Source organism: Hyaena hyaena, unplaced genomic scaffold, assembly GCF_003009895.1.
Source record: "Hyaena hyaena isolate Hyena2069 unplaced genomic scaffold, ASM300989v1 scaffold_86, whole genome shotgun sequence".
Classification (NCBI taxonomy): Eukaryota; Metazoa; Chordata; class Mammalia; order Carnivora; family Hyaenidae; genus Hyaena; species Hyaena hyaena.
Genome location: NW_024080721.1, coordinates 1073705 through 1092028, shown reverse-complemented (window position 1 = coordinate 1092028; position 18324 = coordinate 1073705). Strand labels below are relative to the sequence as shown.

The 18324-nt window shown below is 39.8% G+C and overlaps 1 protein-coding gene across 4 annotated transcripts in view; it reads left to right on the top strand.

Annotated features, from left to right (window-relative positions):
- The window catches only part of GIGYF2 (GRB10 interacting GYF protein 2), a 138061-nt gene that overhangs the window by 94496 nt on the left and 25241 nt on the right, over positions 1-18324 (top strand). For all 4 annotated transcript variants that reach the window (XM_039234494.1, XM_039234493.1, XM_039234492.1 and 1 more), the window contains 7 exons: positions 3980-4146; positions 7284-7375; positions 8702-8809; positions 9813-9913; positions 12553-12653; positions 14986-15147; positions 16451-16609. In XM_039234494.1, coding sequence (XP_039090425.1) covers positions 3980-4146; positions 7284-7375; positions 8702-8809; positions 9813-9913; positions 12553-12653; positions 14986-15147; positions 16451-16609 — 890 coding nt within the window. The remainder of the gene's footprint in view (positions 1-3979; positions 4147-7283; positions 7376-8701; positions 8810-9812; positions 9914-12552; positions 12654-14985; positions 15148-16450; positions 16610-18324) is intronic.

The following is an 18324-nucleotide window of genomic DNA, read 5'->3' as shown; positions in this document are numbered from 1 at the left end:
CTGTTTTGTGGAGGCGCTGTACCATTTCTGTATTTCTGCCAGCAGTCTATGAGTGATTCAGTTTCTCCACATCCTTGACAATATTTGATGTTGTTGCTATTTTTTATCTTAGCCATTTGGACATGTTATATAGTGATGTCTCATTGTAGTTTTTGGTTTGCATTTCCTTAACAGCTGTAGATGTTGGATATCTTTTAATGTGTTTATTGGCTGTTTATCCTCTTCAGTAAACTATCTCTATGTTTTTACCTGTTTTCTCATTAGATTGCTTTTTTTACCTTTGAGTTTTGAGACTTCTTTATATAGTCTTAGAATAGTCCTTTGTTAGGTATGTGGTTTGCAGATATTTTCTCCCAGTCTGAGTCTTTTTATACTCTTAACAGAGTCTTTCACAGATCAGACGTTTTAAATTTTGATGAAGTCCAGTTGATTAGTTTTTCCTTTTATGGATTGTGGTTTTGGTGTTAAGTCAGAGATAGAAAAACTCTCTGCCTTGCTTCAGATCCCAAAATTTCCTTTACAAAATAATGTAGTTTTTTTTGTTTGTTTTTCATTTAAGTCTGTGATCTATTTTGAGTTAATTTTTGTATAATGTATGGGAATTAGGTCAAAGTTTATTTTTTTGCTGATAGAAGTCCAGTTGCTCTGGAACCTTTCGTTGAAAAGCCATCTTTCCTCTTTTGAATTGCTTTTGTACCTTTGTCAAAATTCAGTGGGGCATATTTATGTTGGTCTGTCTCTGTGTTCTTCTCTTCCCTGGAGCCATGTGTCTGCCTCCCCACTAACACCACGGTTGTGAGGACTGTAGCTCTATAATACTCCTTGAAATTGAATAGACCGATTTCTTGCAGTTTTTTCCCTCCTGGTTTATTTTTAGCAAAATGGTTTTTAGCTTTTCTAGTTACCATATAAATTTCAGAATAGTCTTGTCTATATTTACCATATAAATGTATTCAGAAATCTAGATTTAAATATCTTGCTGAGACTTTAATAGGAACAGTGTTAAGTCAGAGATAGAAAAACTCTGCCTTGCTTCAGATCCCAAAATTTCCTTTACAAAATAATGTAGTTATCATTTTGAAGATTTGACATCTTTCTCATGTTGTCTCTTCCAGTCTATGAACTTGTGTCATTTTCAGCATAGATTCCGTACATGTGTTATTAGATTTGTACCTACTTGATTTTTTTTGAGTAATTGTAAGTTTTATTATACTTCAGTGTCTTTGTGTTCATTTCTACTATATAGAATTGGATTTGGATTTTTGTCATTAGTCTTTGACCTTGCCGAGCTTATTTATTACTTTTAGGAGTTTTTGTTGTTGTTTGGTTAGATTCCAATAGGATTTGCTTTGCAGACATTGTTATTGGCAAACAGGGACAGTTTTAATTTTTCATTTCCAATCTATGCCTTTTATTTCCTTTTTTTAAATGTAATTTCATTTATTTCTGAGAGAGAGAGAGAGAGACAGCGAGAGAGAGACAGACAGCATGAGCAGGGGAGGGTCAGAGAGAGAGGGAGACACAGAATCCGAAACAGGCTTGGAGCTAGTTGTCAGCATAGAGCCCGACGCGGGGCTCAAACCCACAAACTGTGACATGGTGACCTGAGCTGAAGTCGGATGCTTAACCGACTGAGCCACCCAGGCGCCCCCTTAGGCCTTTTATTTCCTTTTGTTGTCTCATTGTATATTTCAATACTGTGTTGAATATGATGAGTGAGAGCAGACATACTTGCCTTGTTTTTTCTAAGTTCCTATCTTGGGAACACAGTTTTAATAATTAGATGTAATGTTAGCTGCTTGGTTTTTAAAGATGCTTTTTAATTTTTTAAAAAATGTTTATTTAATTTTGAGAGAGACAGAGTATGAGCGGTGGGGGGCTGGGGGGGGTGGAGGGCAGAGAGAGAGAGAGAGAGGGAGACACAGAATCTGAAGCAGGCTCTAGGCTCTGAGCTGTCAGCACAGAGCCTGATGTGGGGCTGAAACCCACAAGCTGTGAGATCATGACCTGGGCTGAAGTTGGATGCTTAACCGACTGAGCCACCCAGGCGCCCCGAGACCTCCACTTAAAAAAAAAAAAAAAAGTTTAAGTAATCTCTACATCCCCAAGATCAAGAGTTGCATGCTCCTCCAGTTGAGCCAGCCAGGTACCCTAAGAGGCCCCCACTTTTACTCTTGGATTATTTGGAAGTGTGTTGTGTGGTTTCCAAGGGTTTGGAGATTTCCCTGTTAACTATCTGTTAGTGATTTCTGGCTTGATTTTATTGTGGTTAAAAACACATCATATATAATTTAAGTTTTTAAAAATTTATTGAGATTTATTTTATGGCCCAGAATATAGTTTGTTTTGCTAGATGTTCTGTGGGTACTTGAAAGAATGTATATTTTGTTGTCTTGGAGTGTTCTATAAATACCATTTGGACCTTTTTGGTGGGTGGAGTTGTTGAGTTCTATAATTTTCTTGGTTTTCTGTCTGGTTCTGTCAGTTGTTGAGAAAATGGTGTTGAAATCTTCAGCTGTAACTGGGGATTTCTCTATCTTTTCAGTTTTATTAGATTTTGTCTCACATATTTTGCAGGTTTGTTTAGTGCATATACCATTGCTGGGTCTTCTTGGTGAATTGACCCTTTATTAACATATAATATCCCCTGTCTCTGGTAATTTTCTTTGATCTGAAGTCTATATTATCAAATGCTAATATAGCCACTCAGGCTTTTTTTTAAAATTTGATTAATGCTTGCATGATACACCTTTTTCTATCCTTTAATTTCAGCCTGGCTATATGGTTGTATTTCAAATGACTTTCTTGTAGATAGCATATAATTGGGTTATGTTTTCAGTTGTATATATTGGGTCATGTTTTTTGTTACTCAGTTCTTTGCTCCGAATCTGGAATATATGAAGCAAAATGAAAAGTCAGGGAATTCACCACCGTGTGGTTCCTCAGGCCATTCTGCTTTCTCTCTGAATACTCTTCAGAGTCTGTTTTTCTTTCTTTTGTATATATAATGTTAGAGTTTTTAGTTATTTAGCAGGAGGAGCAGGGAAAAGTAGGTCTACTCCATCTTACCAGAAGTGGACATTCAAGCTTTTGTTTTATTTACTGTTGTATTTTCATTGCCTAGATCCATATAATTGGTGTTCAGTAAATATTTGCTGAATGAATTAGTTTTTATTGATCAGAGTGAATTTGTTAATTTTATGTATATTTGATTTTTTAATTGTAAAACATGTAGAGAATATTAATCTCCCTCCAACCTAAGCCGATTTAGTCATGCTTACACAAATAATTTATCTTAAGTTTTAAGAATGTTTGTTTATTTTTGGGGGGGGGAGGGGCAGAGAAAGAGAGAGAAAGAAACATAATCCAAAGCAGCCTCCAAACTCTGAGCTGTCTGCACAGAGCCTGATGTAGGGCTCAAACTCATGAACTGCGAGATCATGACCCAAGCTGAAGTCAGACACTTAACTGACTAAGCCACCTGGGTGCCCCATAATTTGTTTTAATTTGATTATTTATACTTTGCCTAACCTTTAATAATCTGGCAGAAAGTGAAATTTAGAAAAGAGCATATATAATAAGCCTTTGTGTTTATATTCTTTACATAAGTTATGCAAAGTCTAACAATACTTTTTCAGTTTTATTACACTTTTCTGACAAATGAATTTGTAGAGATTGAGTTAGATGGAGACAATTATGCTCCTTAAAGCAATTAAAGCCCCACAGAGAATTTGGGATGTATAGACATAAGTCTTATTTCAGAATAATTTCTGTTGTATTTTATTAGGTAGAAGCCTGTTTACTGCTTTTGGAGATGAATTTAATAAAAAATATCATAAAAATATCATATAAATTATTGGACAGGTGTTACCTTAAATAAGTTGTACCTCTGGATAATGATCAAACTTAGGAAAAATTATTTTCCTCTTTAGTCTGAAAGGATTTTTATTGCCCTTTTGTTTCATTGGTGCTATTCTAGGTCCCTTCAATAATCAGGAGATGGCGGAATGGTTTCAGGCGGGCTATTTTACCATGTCTTTATTGGTGAAGAGAGCATGTGATGAAAGCTTCCAACCTCTTGGTGACATCATGAAAATGTGGGGAAGGGTTCCCTTCTCTCCCGGTCCAGCTCCCCCTCCTCATATGGTAAGTACCTTCTAGCTCACTCAGAACACATATGAGATGCACAAACACTTGCTTCTCTTTGTATGCACAAGCTAGGTGCTGTATCTAATGAGAAAGAATCTGTAGTTCTTTTGAAGTAATTGAGATGGCAGTGGGCAGTCTGATTGGAGACTACATAACTATCTATAATGATCTTTTCAAAATTTTTTTAATGTTTTATTTATTTCTGTGAGAGAGAGAGAGTGCATGAGCAGGAGAGGGTCAGAGAGAGAGGGAGATACAGAATCTGAAACAGGCTTTAGGCTCTGAGCTAGCTGTCAGCACAGAGCCCGATGTGGGGCTCAAACCCATGAACCATGAGATCATGACCTGAGCTCAAGTCGCACACTTAACCGACTGAGCCACCCAGGTGCCCCTATAATGATCTTTTCAAAACTCAAATACCTGTGTGGTCCTCCCCCCCCCCCCCAACTCCTGTCTCCATATTCTAAAGAAACAGAACCCTTCAGTAGCTTTCCAGCAGGTATAGAATAAAAAAACAACATCTTGACTTGCCTACCAAGTACTACATGTTCTGGCTCCTTTTCTAAGCACACTTCAGAGGTTTTTTTTACCTTTTTTTTTTCTTCTTCTTTAAGTTAATTTGAGAGAGAGAGTTGTACATCTATGTCCGCAAATTGGGGAGGGGCAGAGAAAGAGGGAAGGAGAGAGAGAGAATCCCAAGCAGGCTCTGTGCTGGCAGTGCAGAGATCATGACCTGAGCTGAAACCCAGAGTTGGACACTTAACCGGCTGAGCCCGTTAGATCTTTTACTTTTATCCTAGGTGCTTGAGTTTACTTGACTTTTTGGAGTTGCTCTAGTTAGAATGTACATTCTTCTCTCTCTCTTCCACTTTCCTTCCCTCCCCTCTGTTTGCCTCTTGTTTTCTGAATCATAAATTTCCTAAGTTTTAGGTTTACCTTGAAGCAAATTAATGTTGCTAATAAACAAGTCCAGTGCTTTGGAATATTTTGAAGACTTTTAAAAATATTAGTTACCGGTATGTTAACTAAAAACTGGATCATAATGTAACCTCCCTTGTATACTGGCACTGGAATACCTTTCAAGCAGGGGAAATCTTAGACTTCTGCAGCTGCCTCTGGGTCTCTCCCTATAGAGTTCATTTTGGAGGGCTTTGGATCTGCCTTACATTTCCTTCTCCAGGTTGGAATGTCGGGGGGCTGGCATAGTTAGAAGTGGCCATGGTTAAAAGCCTTTAGTGTGAACATTGGATTTCTGCAGTAATGTCACCATTGATTTGTCCATCGACTGCATATTGAGGGTCTATGCTAGGCCTTGTGGTAGGTTCTTAGGAGATGAAGGTAAACAGGGCACAGCTCCTATGGTCAGAGGAGTTTATAGGTGAGTACAGCGGCTATCAAACTTGTTTGGCCACAGCTCATAGTAAAAAGAGAGAAACAGTGCGTGTGGGGGAGGGGCAGAGAGAGAGGAGAGAGAATCCCAAGCAGTCTCTACTGTTAGCACAGAGCTCTGTGTGGGGCTCAAACTCAGGAAACCGTGAGATCAAGAGTTGGACGCTTAACCGAATGAGCCACCCAGGCGCCCCCATTAAACTATTTTGTGCCATGCACATCTTTTCTCCTCACCCCTTCTCTCCCCTCCCGCTCTCTTTTCCTTCTTTCTTTCACATGTAAATGTTCATCTTGACCCAGTAATTGATGTCACAGTCCACTGATGGGTTGAGACCTCCTATAATTTGGAGAAAAGTGAAGATTCCTAGGTGAAGGGAATTATTTCTGACATTTCTGCTGTAAATAGAAAGAAAAATTATATATTATTGTATAAACATTTAACTTATATACAAAGTTGGAACTTTATTTCCATTCTCTGAAATTGGGACGGGTTATTGTGCATGTCTCAGAGCTGGAAGTTCATTCCTTGGAGCTTGGCATGCTTGCTCTAGCCCATCGCCTGACTTCCCAGTTATAGGGGCTGAGCCTCCATTAGACCTGCCTAAAGGGAAGTACCATGGCAAGCTGTGTCTCTGTCAGCTATTATTCCTATTCCCTGAATATCACTGATAAGAGAGTTCACTTTGATGATGAATATACCTTGGTTTATATTCGTCTGGTGCCCCTTACTAAAAGTATACCCAATGCGGGGCTTGAACTCTTGACCCCAAGATCAAGAGTTACATGATCTACAGATTGAGCCAGCCAGGTGCCCCCTTATGTAGAAATTTGACATTAACCTAGTGTAGCTTCCAATCTCCAGTGTATAGTGGAAAAGAAAATTGTCCCTGAATTTCAGATGATCTCTACTCCCAAGAAACTGTGTATCCAATGTTTCATTCCAGACCATGATCTCTGTACAATAAAGATATAAACTGTTCACTGATGATTTGCCTTAGTCTGTGTTACCCTGATGCTTTTATTACTTGTTTTACTTTATACTTCACATTTTATTTTTCTGAGTTTTAACTTTTCAAGATTTAAATTCCATCCATGTTATTTGAGATATAAACTAAAAAACAGCTTATTTTTTCTATCTCATGATGTATTGATAGCAATAGAACACCTCATTTTGGATGGAGAATTAACTTTCAAATTTTCAAAGAATTTATTTTTCGGATTTTGTTTAAATTAAAAATTTCTCCGTATCTTTAGGAAGACTTACTTGTATATAGATCTCTCCATTCGTTATGAGTCATTGTAAAATTCTATTATAACATTTCCTTCTAACTTTAGATAATTTTACTCCTTTCTGTTTTGTCCCATTTCTCTGATTGCCATAGGATTTCCAAGTTTACAAATCACTTTTAACATTGGGAAATTATACTTTTTTGAGTTACAGTAATGATTCTAGGGTACAGTACAACGTTAGGTTCAAGCGTAGGAGGGGAGGACAGCTTCTGACATAAGGACCCTTTCCCACCATAGAGGATCTCTTAATATGGAGATACCACCTCATTCCACTAGGTGGCACTGTTTAGCACTTAAAGACGCTGAAGTTTTGTAATAGTTAAGCGTTTGGGGCAGAAAGGTGCAGTGTAATAAGATCTGAGATTCAGTTTGCTTTCAGATATATGTAGTAAATGGCTTTCAGTTTCTTTGCAGTTTATTCAGTGGTATTTCTTCTCCCACCCCTTTACTCCCAGGGAGAGTTGGACCAGGAACGACTGACCAGGCAGCAGGAGCTCACGGCCTTGTACCAGATGCAGCACCTTCAGTACCAGCAATTCTTAATCCAGTAAGAGCAGTAATGCTGTAGAGTGCAGTGCGGGATTCAGAGTGTCTTTAGATATCATTTCCTGAGTTTCATCTTTTACAGCAGAGAAATAAACGTTTACAGGATACTCCACTTACCCAGCTAGTGACATGTTACCACTATATATTTGGAGTTTGGTCTTACCTTCTTATATACCAGAAATTTGCAGAAAATGACATATAACTATAATTTTGCAAGTTCCTTGGCTTCTAAAGCAAGAAACAACAAGCATTTTAAGACTTAAATGCCTCCTAAATGGCTCAACTTTGAATGTCATGGAGAAAAATCATAGATGAGAGGGCAGGAGAGAAGTGAAGATTTCTACTGTTAGTAGTGGTGTGGAATGATGGCAGAATCACTTAGATTGTGTGTCCCTTTGGTAGAAGTAAGATTTGCTGTCATCTAGTGCAAAGATTGGCAAACCAGCCGGGTACCTGTTTTTATAAGTGGAATTTTATTGGACACAGCCACACCCATTTGTTTGCATATTGTCTGTGGCTGCTTTGCACTACAGTGGCAGAGTTGAATAGTTGCATATGGCCTGCAAAGCTGAAAATATTTACTGTCTGGCTCTACAGAAAAATGTCCACCTCTGATCTAGTGAAAAAAATCCAGGTTTTCTAAGCTCAAACATAAATTTTGAGGATTTTTATACAAGTGATTTTAGTTTTTTAAAGGGTGCTTCATTTAGAAATAGCTATTAGTTTGAATCTGTTTTATAAAAAAATTTTTTTTAACGTTTAATCATTTTTGAGAGAAAGAGACAGAACATGAGTTGGGGAGGGGCAGAGAGAGAGGCAGGCACAGAATCCGAAGTAGGCTCCAGGCTCTTGAGCTGTCAGCATAGAGCCCAACATGGGCTCAAACCCACAAACCACAAGATCATGACTTGAGCTGAAGTCTGACTCTTAAACCGACTGAGCCACCCAGAGGCCCCTGAGACGGTTTATTTTTTGCTTGGTTTCTGATGAAAGGCTATTATTTTCAGGGAGTTTGCCAGTTTTTGACATTGTGTGTGTTTGTGTGTGTGTGTGTGTGTGTGTGTGTGTGTGTTGGGGTTTTTTTTGCTGTTCTCTTACAGACAACACACTGAGGATGTACATGTTGTCTATAAGTTCAGCTCTTTCTAGAATGAAGTAGACGATTTTCTGTGTAACTGTCGTTATCATGAAGCATTGTTAAAATCTATTTGATGGCTATTTCCCATGGTATTTTTGGGTGGTGGTGGACTGACCTTTGTCTTTCAGCATCTCAGTAAAGTGCACTAAATGTGGATAGACAGGTTATGCTTTATTTTACTTTTTGAAGACAACAATATGCGCAGGTTTTGGCCCAACAACAGAAAGCAGCCCTGTCTTCGCAGCAGCAGCAACAGCTGGCACTTCTTCTCCAGCAATTTCAGGCTCTGAAGATGAGGTTGGTGGTCACCCCGCGATGTGTCCCATTGTGTGTGTGTGTTAAAGAGAAGGAAATTTTGGTATCATGTGTGAACTCTGGTATCAAAGTACCCACATGCAACACAGTTTTGTGTATTGTGTGTAAAAACAGGATATAGTTTTTAAAAACAATCTGGCAATAAAACATTTTCAGTCTCTTTACTCATAGAGGATAAATTTGGAATAGTAACCAAGGAATAATGAAAACATTTGAGAAATAGTGTATTCTTATAGAACAGCAATAAAAAAAATTCTAGTCCAGAAGTTTAATCTCATCTTCACCTATGGTATGTCGAGAAAGATATTAACACTGCCACACAGAGTTAAAATTTTCCAGAACCCAGAAGCCATTAAGATAAGTCTGAGGAAAAGGAAGTTATGCTCCAAGTCATAGCTTTCTATTATAGATTTCAGATTATCATTCAGGGTAGTACGTGCATTTTCTTCAAGTGTATCAGTGACTGTCTTAAAAACTTTACTGTTCAGTTTACCCAAAACCTTTCCCATTGCTCTTCTGAGTCATAACCCACCTTGTGGGGAAGGCAGGTTAGGTGGTAAGGTACCAGCTTAGACCCCAAGAGGGTAAAGAACTTGTTTAACATAATACACAGAAAATTTCAGAGACGGAACTAAAACAAAGCCTTTTGACTTATGGTCTGTGGGGTTTTCATGATAACATGCTATCTCTGTGCCTCTACTGGCGTAATCTGTGTTTCTTTTTAAAGACAGTAGGTATATTCATCATTTAGAAATCAGTATTTGTTAATACCGTGACTCCAGAAGTGTGATGAATGTGCCTCTATCTTCCTCTCCTAAATGTTTTTTTTGGTAGTGTTATATTTTAGTTAAAGCAGTGAAAGGGTTTTCTGGCCATATTTCCTGGAAAACCTACAAATCATGTAGAAATTTCTCTTTATTATTATTATTATTATTTTTTTTGCAAATGACAAGAACACGTGAATTTTTTTATTTCCCTTTTGCAGAATATCTGATCAGAACATCATTCCTTCAGTAACTAGGTCTGTGTCAGTGCCAGATACTGGTTCTATTTGGGAGCTTCAGCCAACAGCCTCACAGCCTACAGGTAACCATTGAGATTCACCTTTAGTATAGCTCCAAGGATGGAGACTCTTATTTTGTAATTCAGTTTTTAAATAAATGCGCCAGTTTTTGAACTACTTTTTTTTTTTTTCTTTTGGAACCATTTTATATTTAACGTTAACAAAAAGTCTCATTAGACCCCAGAAAAGGATTGAAAATACTATTGAATATATAGTGTTAAGGATTTGCTAGAAGTATTTAGTAGATAAATTGCATGAATTTGAGCTAGCCTCTCTTTTTTGTGTTGCTCTAACCAGTGTGGAAAAGTGGCTTAAATTTTTGATTGATTTATTCTGCCAGCGTGGGGGGTTGGGGAGAGGAAAGCTTAAGTAAAAACATGTCTTCTTTTGAGTGAAGGGTTAATATATAGCTTAACACTGCAGTGCCCAGAAGTTTGGGGATGAAAAAAGCCTGCTTTATTTTATTTAACTTTATTTTAATTTTTTTTTAATGTTTTTTTATTTTTGAGAGAGACAGATACAGAGCACAAGTGAGAGTGGGGCAGAGAGAGAGGGAGACACAGAATCTGAAGCAGGCTCCAGGCTCTGAGCTGTCAGCACAGAGCCTGATGTGGGACTCAACTCATGATCCATGAGATCATGAACCGAGCCAAAGTTGGACACTCAGCTAACTGAACCACCCAGGCGCCCCAGGAAAGCTTGCTTTAAAGTGATCACTCTGCTGATCTTTTTACATCAAATTAGGAAATTTGGGGCTGAGACTTTTTTTTTTAAGTCTTGATATTGCTGGAACATATCTGGGTTTTAAGATCTGATACCTGCAGAAGTAGGTATTTGAAAGAACCATAGACAAATGCTTACGAGAGGTTATAGTTGGTGTTGACAGTTTTCAGGGACCATGGGCATTGGTGGATTTCTCTCTCTTTTTTTTTTTTTTAATTTTTTAATGTTTTATTTATTTCTGAGAGAGAGGCCGTGTGAGCAGGGATGGGTCAGAGAGAGAGTGGGAGACACAGAATCCTAAACAGGTTCCAGGCTGTAAGCTAGCTGTCCCCACAGAGTCCAACGCGGGGCTCGAACCCACGAACCGTGAGATGATGACCTGAGCCAAAGCTGGTTGCTTAACCAACTGAGCCACCCAGGTGCCCCTGGTGGATTTTTTCTTAGAGCCATTGAACTATTCAGGCTATAGTTGTCTTATTAACATTGATCCTGAGGATTGTAGCAGGAGAAGGAGTGATTAGCATCAACTTACCCCACTCTGTACCTTAGTTTTTTCTTGGTGGCCATTTATAGTTGTGATGTTAAAATATTCTCCAGTGTTGGGAGAACTATTTTTCAGTATCTTAATTAAACAGTTTCTTTCTTTGGGTATGATACAGTCAGGGCCCTTCAAAATTGTGCATTGGTTTTTCACAAACAGTACTTTATAGTATAGAAATAGAAGTGCAGGGAATAGAGAATGCTCAAAAGTGGTGTCCTCAGACCTTTTCCTGGCAATAGGAAAGCAGACTCAGAAGACTATCTGTTTACTTCTACATCTGACCCTGTGCTGCCTCTCAGGTCAGCAGGACCTATTGTGATTTGTGAGACCTGCCTAGCCTTTCCAGAGGCCTCCCCAGCTCCTGCTGCACCTCTTTCTCTTTGACATGAAATTCACATAACATAAAATTAACCATATAAGAAAATTAAAAAACCTTTTTTTTTTTTTAATGTTTATTTTTGAGGGGGAGAGAGAGCATGAGAGCGAGCATGAGCGGGGAGGGGCAGAAGGAGAGAGGGAGACACAGAATCTGAAGCAGGCTTCAGGCTCTGAGCTGTTAGCACAGAACCCAATGCAGGGCTCAAACCCATGAACTGAGTGATCATGACCTGAGCCAAAGTCGGATGCTTAACTGATTGAGCCACTCAGGCGCCCCAAGAAAAAATTTTTTAATGCTTATTTTTGTGAGAGAGAGAAAGAGAGAACACGAGTAGGGGAGGAGCAGAGAGAAAGGGAGACACAGAATCTGAAGCAGGTTTCAGGTTCTGAGCTGTGAGAGCCTGACGTGGGGCTCAAACTCATGAGCCACAAGATCATGACCTAAGCCCCAGTTGGACACCCAGACTGAGCCACCTAGATGCTCCCAAATTAACCATTTTTAGATGAACAATTCAGTGGCATAGAATTATTAACAATATCATGCAACTGCTCCGTTCTTTCCAGTTTCACAGTACATTCCTCTCTTGACCCCACTCCACTTGGTGTGTGGTAAGAGGTTGTATGGCTACTGGAAATACTGTGGGCTTTGGGGTCTAATACACTGGGATTTAAATCATGGCATGGCTACGTGCATGGTATGTGTCCTTGGGAATGTTATAAAACTACCCCAACCCTTAGCATATTCATCAGTCAAAATGGGGTGTGTGAACAGAAGTAGGGTTTTTGAGGATGAAATTAGTTTCCTAGTACATGCCTGGTAATTTCTTCTAGATGTGTTGAAGATTATTGATTTAAATCAGAGCTCATTTGCAGTTCAGTCAACTAAAAGCACAGATACGTATGATGGAGCTCATTCAGGGACAGGGAAACAGGTTTTTTCATTATGCTTGTGACCATGTATGTATGTGACCATGTATGTAAGGTCTGATACTCCATATTTTCTCCTTGGTTGTCTTACAGTTTGGGAAGGTGGGAGTGTATGGGATCTTCCCCTTGACACCACGACTCCAGGACCTGCCCTTGAACAACTTCAGCAGATGGAGAAGGCCAAAGCTGCAAAGGTCTGAACCCCATTCTCCTGTCGTAGCACATGCTTTCTAGCTATAGGACGCGGGGGTTTGTTCACTGACCTCTCTGTCTCTCTGGCCAGTTAGACTTTGTCCTGCTAGTTTACTGTACTTACCTGGTGCGAGCATTTTCATATTCTATCCTTCCTGTTCCTCTTTTTCCAAGAAAGACCTCAAACAATTAAAATCAGTAAGTTCAAATGAAATCAGTAAAAATTGGTTGGGTTGATACATTAATGATTAGGATTATGTGGATACTTTAATTACATTTTTCATGGTGTAAACCCGTTATAGATACTAAAACCTAAGAAAATACACACTGCATTGCTTATTAGATCCTTGATTTATGGCTTGAGTTCCCATCTTGAATCTTTATAGTGGTGTTAGTTTATATTTCTTACTGTGTCCAGACACATGGCTGAAAAATTCAACATTAACATTAGATCCTGTGTTCCATTCATATCTTCTGGAGGAGCAAGAAGTCTTGCCACCTGAGTATGTCACATCAACGCTTTGTGTCATTGTAATGACTTCTGGGTTCTCATTCCTTAGGGAAAATCTTGTTCCTATTTTGTACTTAATGTGTTCTTATCCTCTGCGGTAGTGACAGTCTCCTTAGAGTGCCCAGAATGTAGAAAGGGTTCATGGTCAGAGTCTGGCTCTATAAACAAATGAGAGACCGTAATTCAAATAATTCCTGAGAGTTTTCTAGCACTATAGTGCTTTGTGCTGGGAACACATAGGATAAAGGATAGGAATTTGTAGTCTTTCGTGTCTGGGGTATGTGTGTTGAGGGAGGTGTGTGTGCGCACAAGGACAATCAGGCAGGTAACACAGGGTGGTTGAGAAAGCACATGGGCCACTTGCTTTCACCCACTTAGTGAGGTGGGCCTCAGGAATTGGGTGACACCATTGAAGGACAGAAATACCTGCACTGATTTTCAGTTGAGCAATAGTAGGATTTAACCCAGTTGAAAAAGACCATTCCTATAAAGGCTCAGAAATGCCTGTGAACATACTGGTTTAGGAAGCACCTAAATAATTTGGTCTGGCTTGGAGCCATGGTGTGTCTGAGGGAGAAGTGATGAGAGAAGAGGCTAAGATGAGGCAAGCCAGTCATGAGGCCCTTATACGTGTCATGTTAGAGAGTTAGGATTTATTTTCAAGGTGAAGGATGATGTTAAATGTAAGCCCGGGAGTGATTTTTGTTGTTGTTGTAGCTTAAGATGTGCTGGGGAATGTGGGCAAAACTGTATGCTGGGAAGCCAAGTAAGGGACTCTTAGAAATGTGGATGCCAGAGTGAAGGCTCAGGGGCACCTGAGTGGCTCAGTCAGTTGAGCATCTGACTCTAGGTTTCAGCTCACGTAATGAGATCAAGCCCCGCATTGGGCTCTGCTGACAGTGAGGATCCTGCTTGAGATTCTTTCTCTCTCCCTCCCTCCCTTCCTCTCCTTTCTCCGCCCCTCCTCCTTCTCTCTCCCTTCCTCCCTCTGCACCTCTCCCCTGCTTGTGCATGTGCTCGCTTGCTCTCTCTAAAAAAAAAAAAGAGGGCCTGAACTGTATGTGTGGCTGTGGCTGGGCTTGGAAACTAGGGGCTGGGTTGAACTGTAAATGCTAGCATTTGTTAAGTTGGTTGCTCTTCAGATTTTAAAGAACTCCATGATTCATGCTAGCGGCTTTACAACATTGTTGTTGAAACCTTGTAGACGCACTGTTAGATCTTCAGTCAGGAAATCCTTTGTTAGGGATGAGCAAAGAAGTGCTGCCCCAAAAGAATTCTGACATGACTGTTGTATTGGCCACTTTCTCCCACCTCTAGAAGATCAACGGTGGTAGTGTGGGGCAAGGAGGCAGGGGAAGGTCAGGGTGTGTGCATTCAGTTTAGAAGAGCATAACACTTCTACTTATTGTGGCGTATCAGATTAGTTCTCTTTTTTCTTTTTTAAAGTTCATTTTTGAGAGAGTGAGCGTGAGTGGGGGAGGGGCAGGAGGGGGGAGAGAGAGGGAAGGAGAATATGAATGAGAATACCCTAAGCAGGCTCCGTGCTGTCAGCACAGCCCAATGTGGGTCTTGAACTCACGAAACCATGAGATCATGACCTGAGCCAAGATCAAGAGTCAGACGTTAATTGAGTTGTCTACCTGGGTGCCCCCAGAACTTAGTCTTTACAGAGCTGCTTTCGTCACTCAGCTGCAGTACAGGCAACCGGAAGTGGTGTGGTGTCTGCATCCTCCAGCGTCTCTTACTGGTACTGGTCAGTCATGTTGGAGTGGAGTGTTTGTCCTTGGTTTCAAGTTTATAAGAGTATTTTCTTGTAATCACAGCTAGAACAGGAGAGAAGAGAAGCAGAAATGAGGGCAAAACGGGAAGAGGAGGAGCGAAAGAGGCAAGAAGAACTCCGGAGACAACAGGAAGAAATCCTTCGAAGGCAGCAGGAGGAAGAAAGGAAGAGGCGGGAAGAGGAAGAGCTCGCCCGGAGGAAACAGGTACACCTGGGAGAGCACTGACCCCGGCCTTAGCTCTAAACTGCATTTGTGGTTCTCAGAGATGGTCTCTTGAAGTCGAGAAGGAGTTAACAGCAGGATTGGGATTAGAACTTTAGGAGAGTCACTTCCTTTAGGATAAATATCTGTTACCCACTAGCAGCCCCTGGGAAGTAGTTTTAATGTGGGTAGATCTGGAGTTGATTTTTTCCCCCCATTAGATTTCAGAAGTAACGAAGTCTTTGCTTAATTATTTGTTTGTTTATTTTTAGTTTTATTTACTTATTAGAGTGAGTGAGCCGGGGAGAGGGTCAGAGAGAGGAAGGCTCAACTTTACTTAAGTATTTTATTTATGACCAATGACGAATGGTTTTCATGTATTTTAACCACTTATGTATCTCTTTTGGGAATTCTTTTTTCATGTGCTTGACTGGTTTTTCTGTTGGCATTTTTTACTTATTCCAGTTGAAAAAAATCCATTCTGAAATAGCTCTTAAGTGTAGCTTTATCTCACATTTCATCCCATTGTTGGCCACAAGAAGTATTCTGTGAAAAACAAAAGAGTCCATGCTGAAATTAGATTTGAACTACTAATACTTCTTAAAGTACACTAGCATGTAAGGGCTCTACAAGTATTGCAGTAAAGAAATCAGTTGAATTCTGTGTTGCTCAGTATGTCCTAAATTATTTTGGCAATGAGACCCTTTCTGTGTACTTGCGACTTTATTCTTTAGATACCTTCTAGAATACATGGCTTTACTCAGTACTTCTGACTAGAGAACCTATTCCCACCACACCATGCATTTTGGGTTGCTATGTTGATTTGATCTATATTCTAGGTTCTCAGTTGATTGATTAGATAGATAGATAGATAGATAGATAGATAGATAGATAAGGACTAATGGTACCAGTGGAGAAACCAAAGCTTGAGGGCTCATGTGGCCCTTTCTGGGGTTAATCAGTAAATGAAGTAGCTAATGTAGAATCTAGGGTAGACTCTCATTGTAGTGCTATTTACTTATACTTCAAATACAAATTATTTTAATGATTGATATGTCTACCTCCCAACTCACTTACTTTTACTTTTTACTCTAGATCCTGCTTATATCCTTTCTATACTTACTGTTAAAGAGCCTTAGCAGCATATAGTCTGTTTCTTTTCAAGTTATAATGGAATATCTTAATTGAGATCCAAAGTTTTTCTCCGTCTCTCCCTCTCTCTTTCTTTCTCCTCCCCCCCCTCCTTTCTCCTCCCTCTCCACACATAAGCGCACATGCACAGACACACTTTTTAAATTTAATTTAGGAAGAAGCTCTGCGACGTCAGAGGGAGCAAGAAATTGCGTTAAGGCGACAGCGAGAAGAGGAAGAAAGACAACAGCAAGAAGAAGCTCTTAGGAGACTGGAGGAGAGGAGGAGAGAAGAGGAGGAAAGGCGGAAGCAGGAGGAGCTGTTACGCAAGCAGGTGACACCTGGCTTGCTCTTCTCATTGCTTCTTTGAAGCTAGGGGTTTGTGATTAGCAAGTGTTTGGATATGAGGATGGCCTGTTCACTGAAAATTACCGTGAGACCTGACTGACTCTTACTACTTGTATAATGATTGTTTTACATGTAATTATAAAAGCTGAACAAAATATCAGCAAGCCGACCCCCCCCTTTTTCCCCCCAGAATACCAGACAGAAATCTAAAGGCTTTTAAAAAACCAGATGTGAGATCCGCAAGTTCACCACTTCTGCTTGAGGGTGCTCTGCAGTTTTTTAAAGTGCACTGTTCAGTGCTGCATGGTACTTTTACAGGCTGTGAGCAGTCGCCGCTCTCTAGTCCCAGGCCCCTCTGGCCGTTCTGCCTCTGCAGGCAGCTGGAGCCCCCGAAGCGTTTCCTTTTAATGTTTGATCACTTAGGGTTGTTGTTTTTTTTTTTAGTAGTAGACTTTATTTTTAGAACAGTATTAGATTTTCAGAAACGTCTGGTTAATAATATAGTTTCCTCTAGTATTATCTTACATTAATACAGTGTGACAAAACCAATATTGATCCATTATTTTTAACTAAAGTTCATAGTTTTTTTTTACATTTCCTCAGTTTTTCTCTAAGGTTCTTTTTCTGTTCCCAGATCCCAAATCCAAAATACTGCATTTAGTTGTGTCCTCAGCTGCTGCTTCACTGTGACAGTTTTTTAGGCTTTCCTTGTTTTTGATGACTTTGACAGTTTTAAGGAATAATTAATGGTCAGTATGTTATAAGGTTAATCCTCTATTGGAATTTATCTGACGTTTTTCTCACAATTAAACTGAAGTTATGGGTGTTTGTAAAGTAGATCACACAGAGGCAAAGTGCCGTCTTCACCATCCGGTGTCCAGGGTGCATATTATCAACATGACCTTGGTCACCTGGCTGCAGCCATGCTTGTGAGTTTTCTCAGAGTAAAGTTACTCTCTTCCCCACGTACTGTACTCTTTGGAAGGAAATCACTATGGGCAGTCCACACTTCTAGGTGTAGAGTGACACAACCTAGAGATTACCTGCTTTTGGCTAAATTCTTGATTGAAACTCTTTGAACAACCTAAATACAATTAGAGGTGGATAGCCTCAAGGGTAGATTGTATACTGATTCGTCATTTGGTTTATTCATTTAACAGTTAACATGTTTGGTTGAGGTACTGTGTGCTGCTAATTGGGTGTGTTTCTCTGGTTGAGTATGAAGCTTTTAAAGAAATTGTGTCCTCAAGAAGGTCACAGGCTATGTTGGTGATGATTATACAAGAAATAAATGCCACAGCCAGGATACATCAGCTGCAACACCAAAATATTCACCTAAAAGTAGTTTAAACAACAGATCACATTATCAAGGAGATAAGGCAGTTTAACTCAGTGATGTCATTAAGGATCCAGGTCCTTTGCAAACTTCTGCTCTGCTGTTTTTTAGGTGGGTTGACGTTTGACTTTAGATTTTTCATGTCCTGATAAGGCGTTTTGTATACCGTACCCTTGTATAGCCTGTAAGGGAATGGCCCTTCTCTTACGCTGCTTTTGTTTCAGAAGAATTCTTCTCTAGAAGCCTCCCAGCAGGCATCCCTTTGGCCTAAATCATATCACATGGTGCCCCTAGTTACATTGGAAACGTAAAAAGAGAGATCTGACATTTTAGACCTCTGAGGTGACAGAGGCTCTGTCTATAAG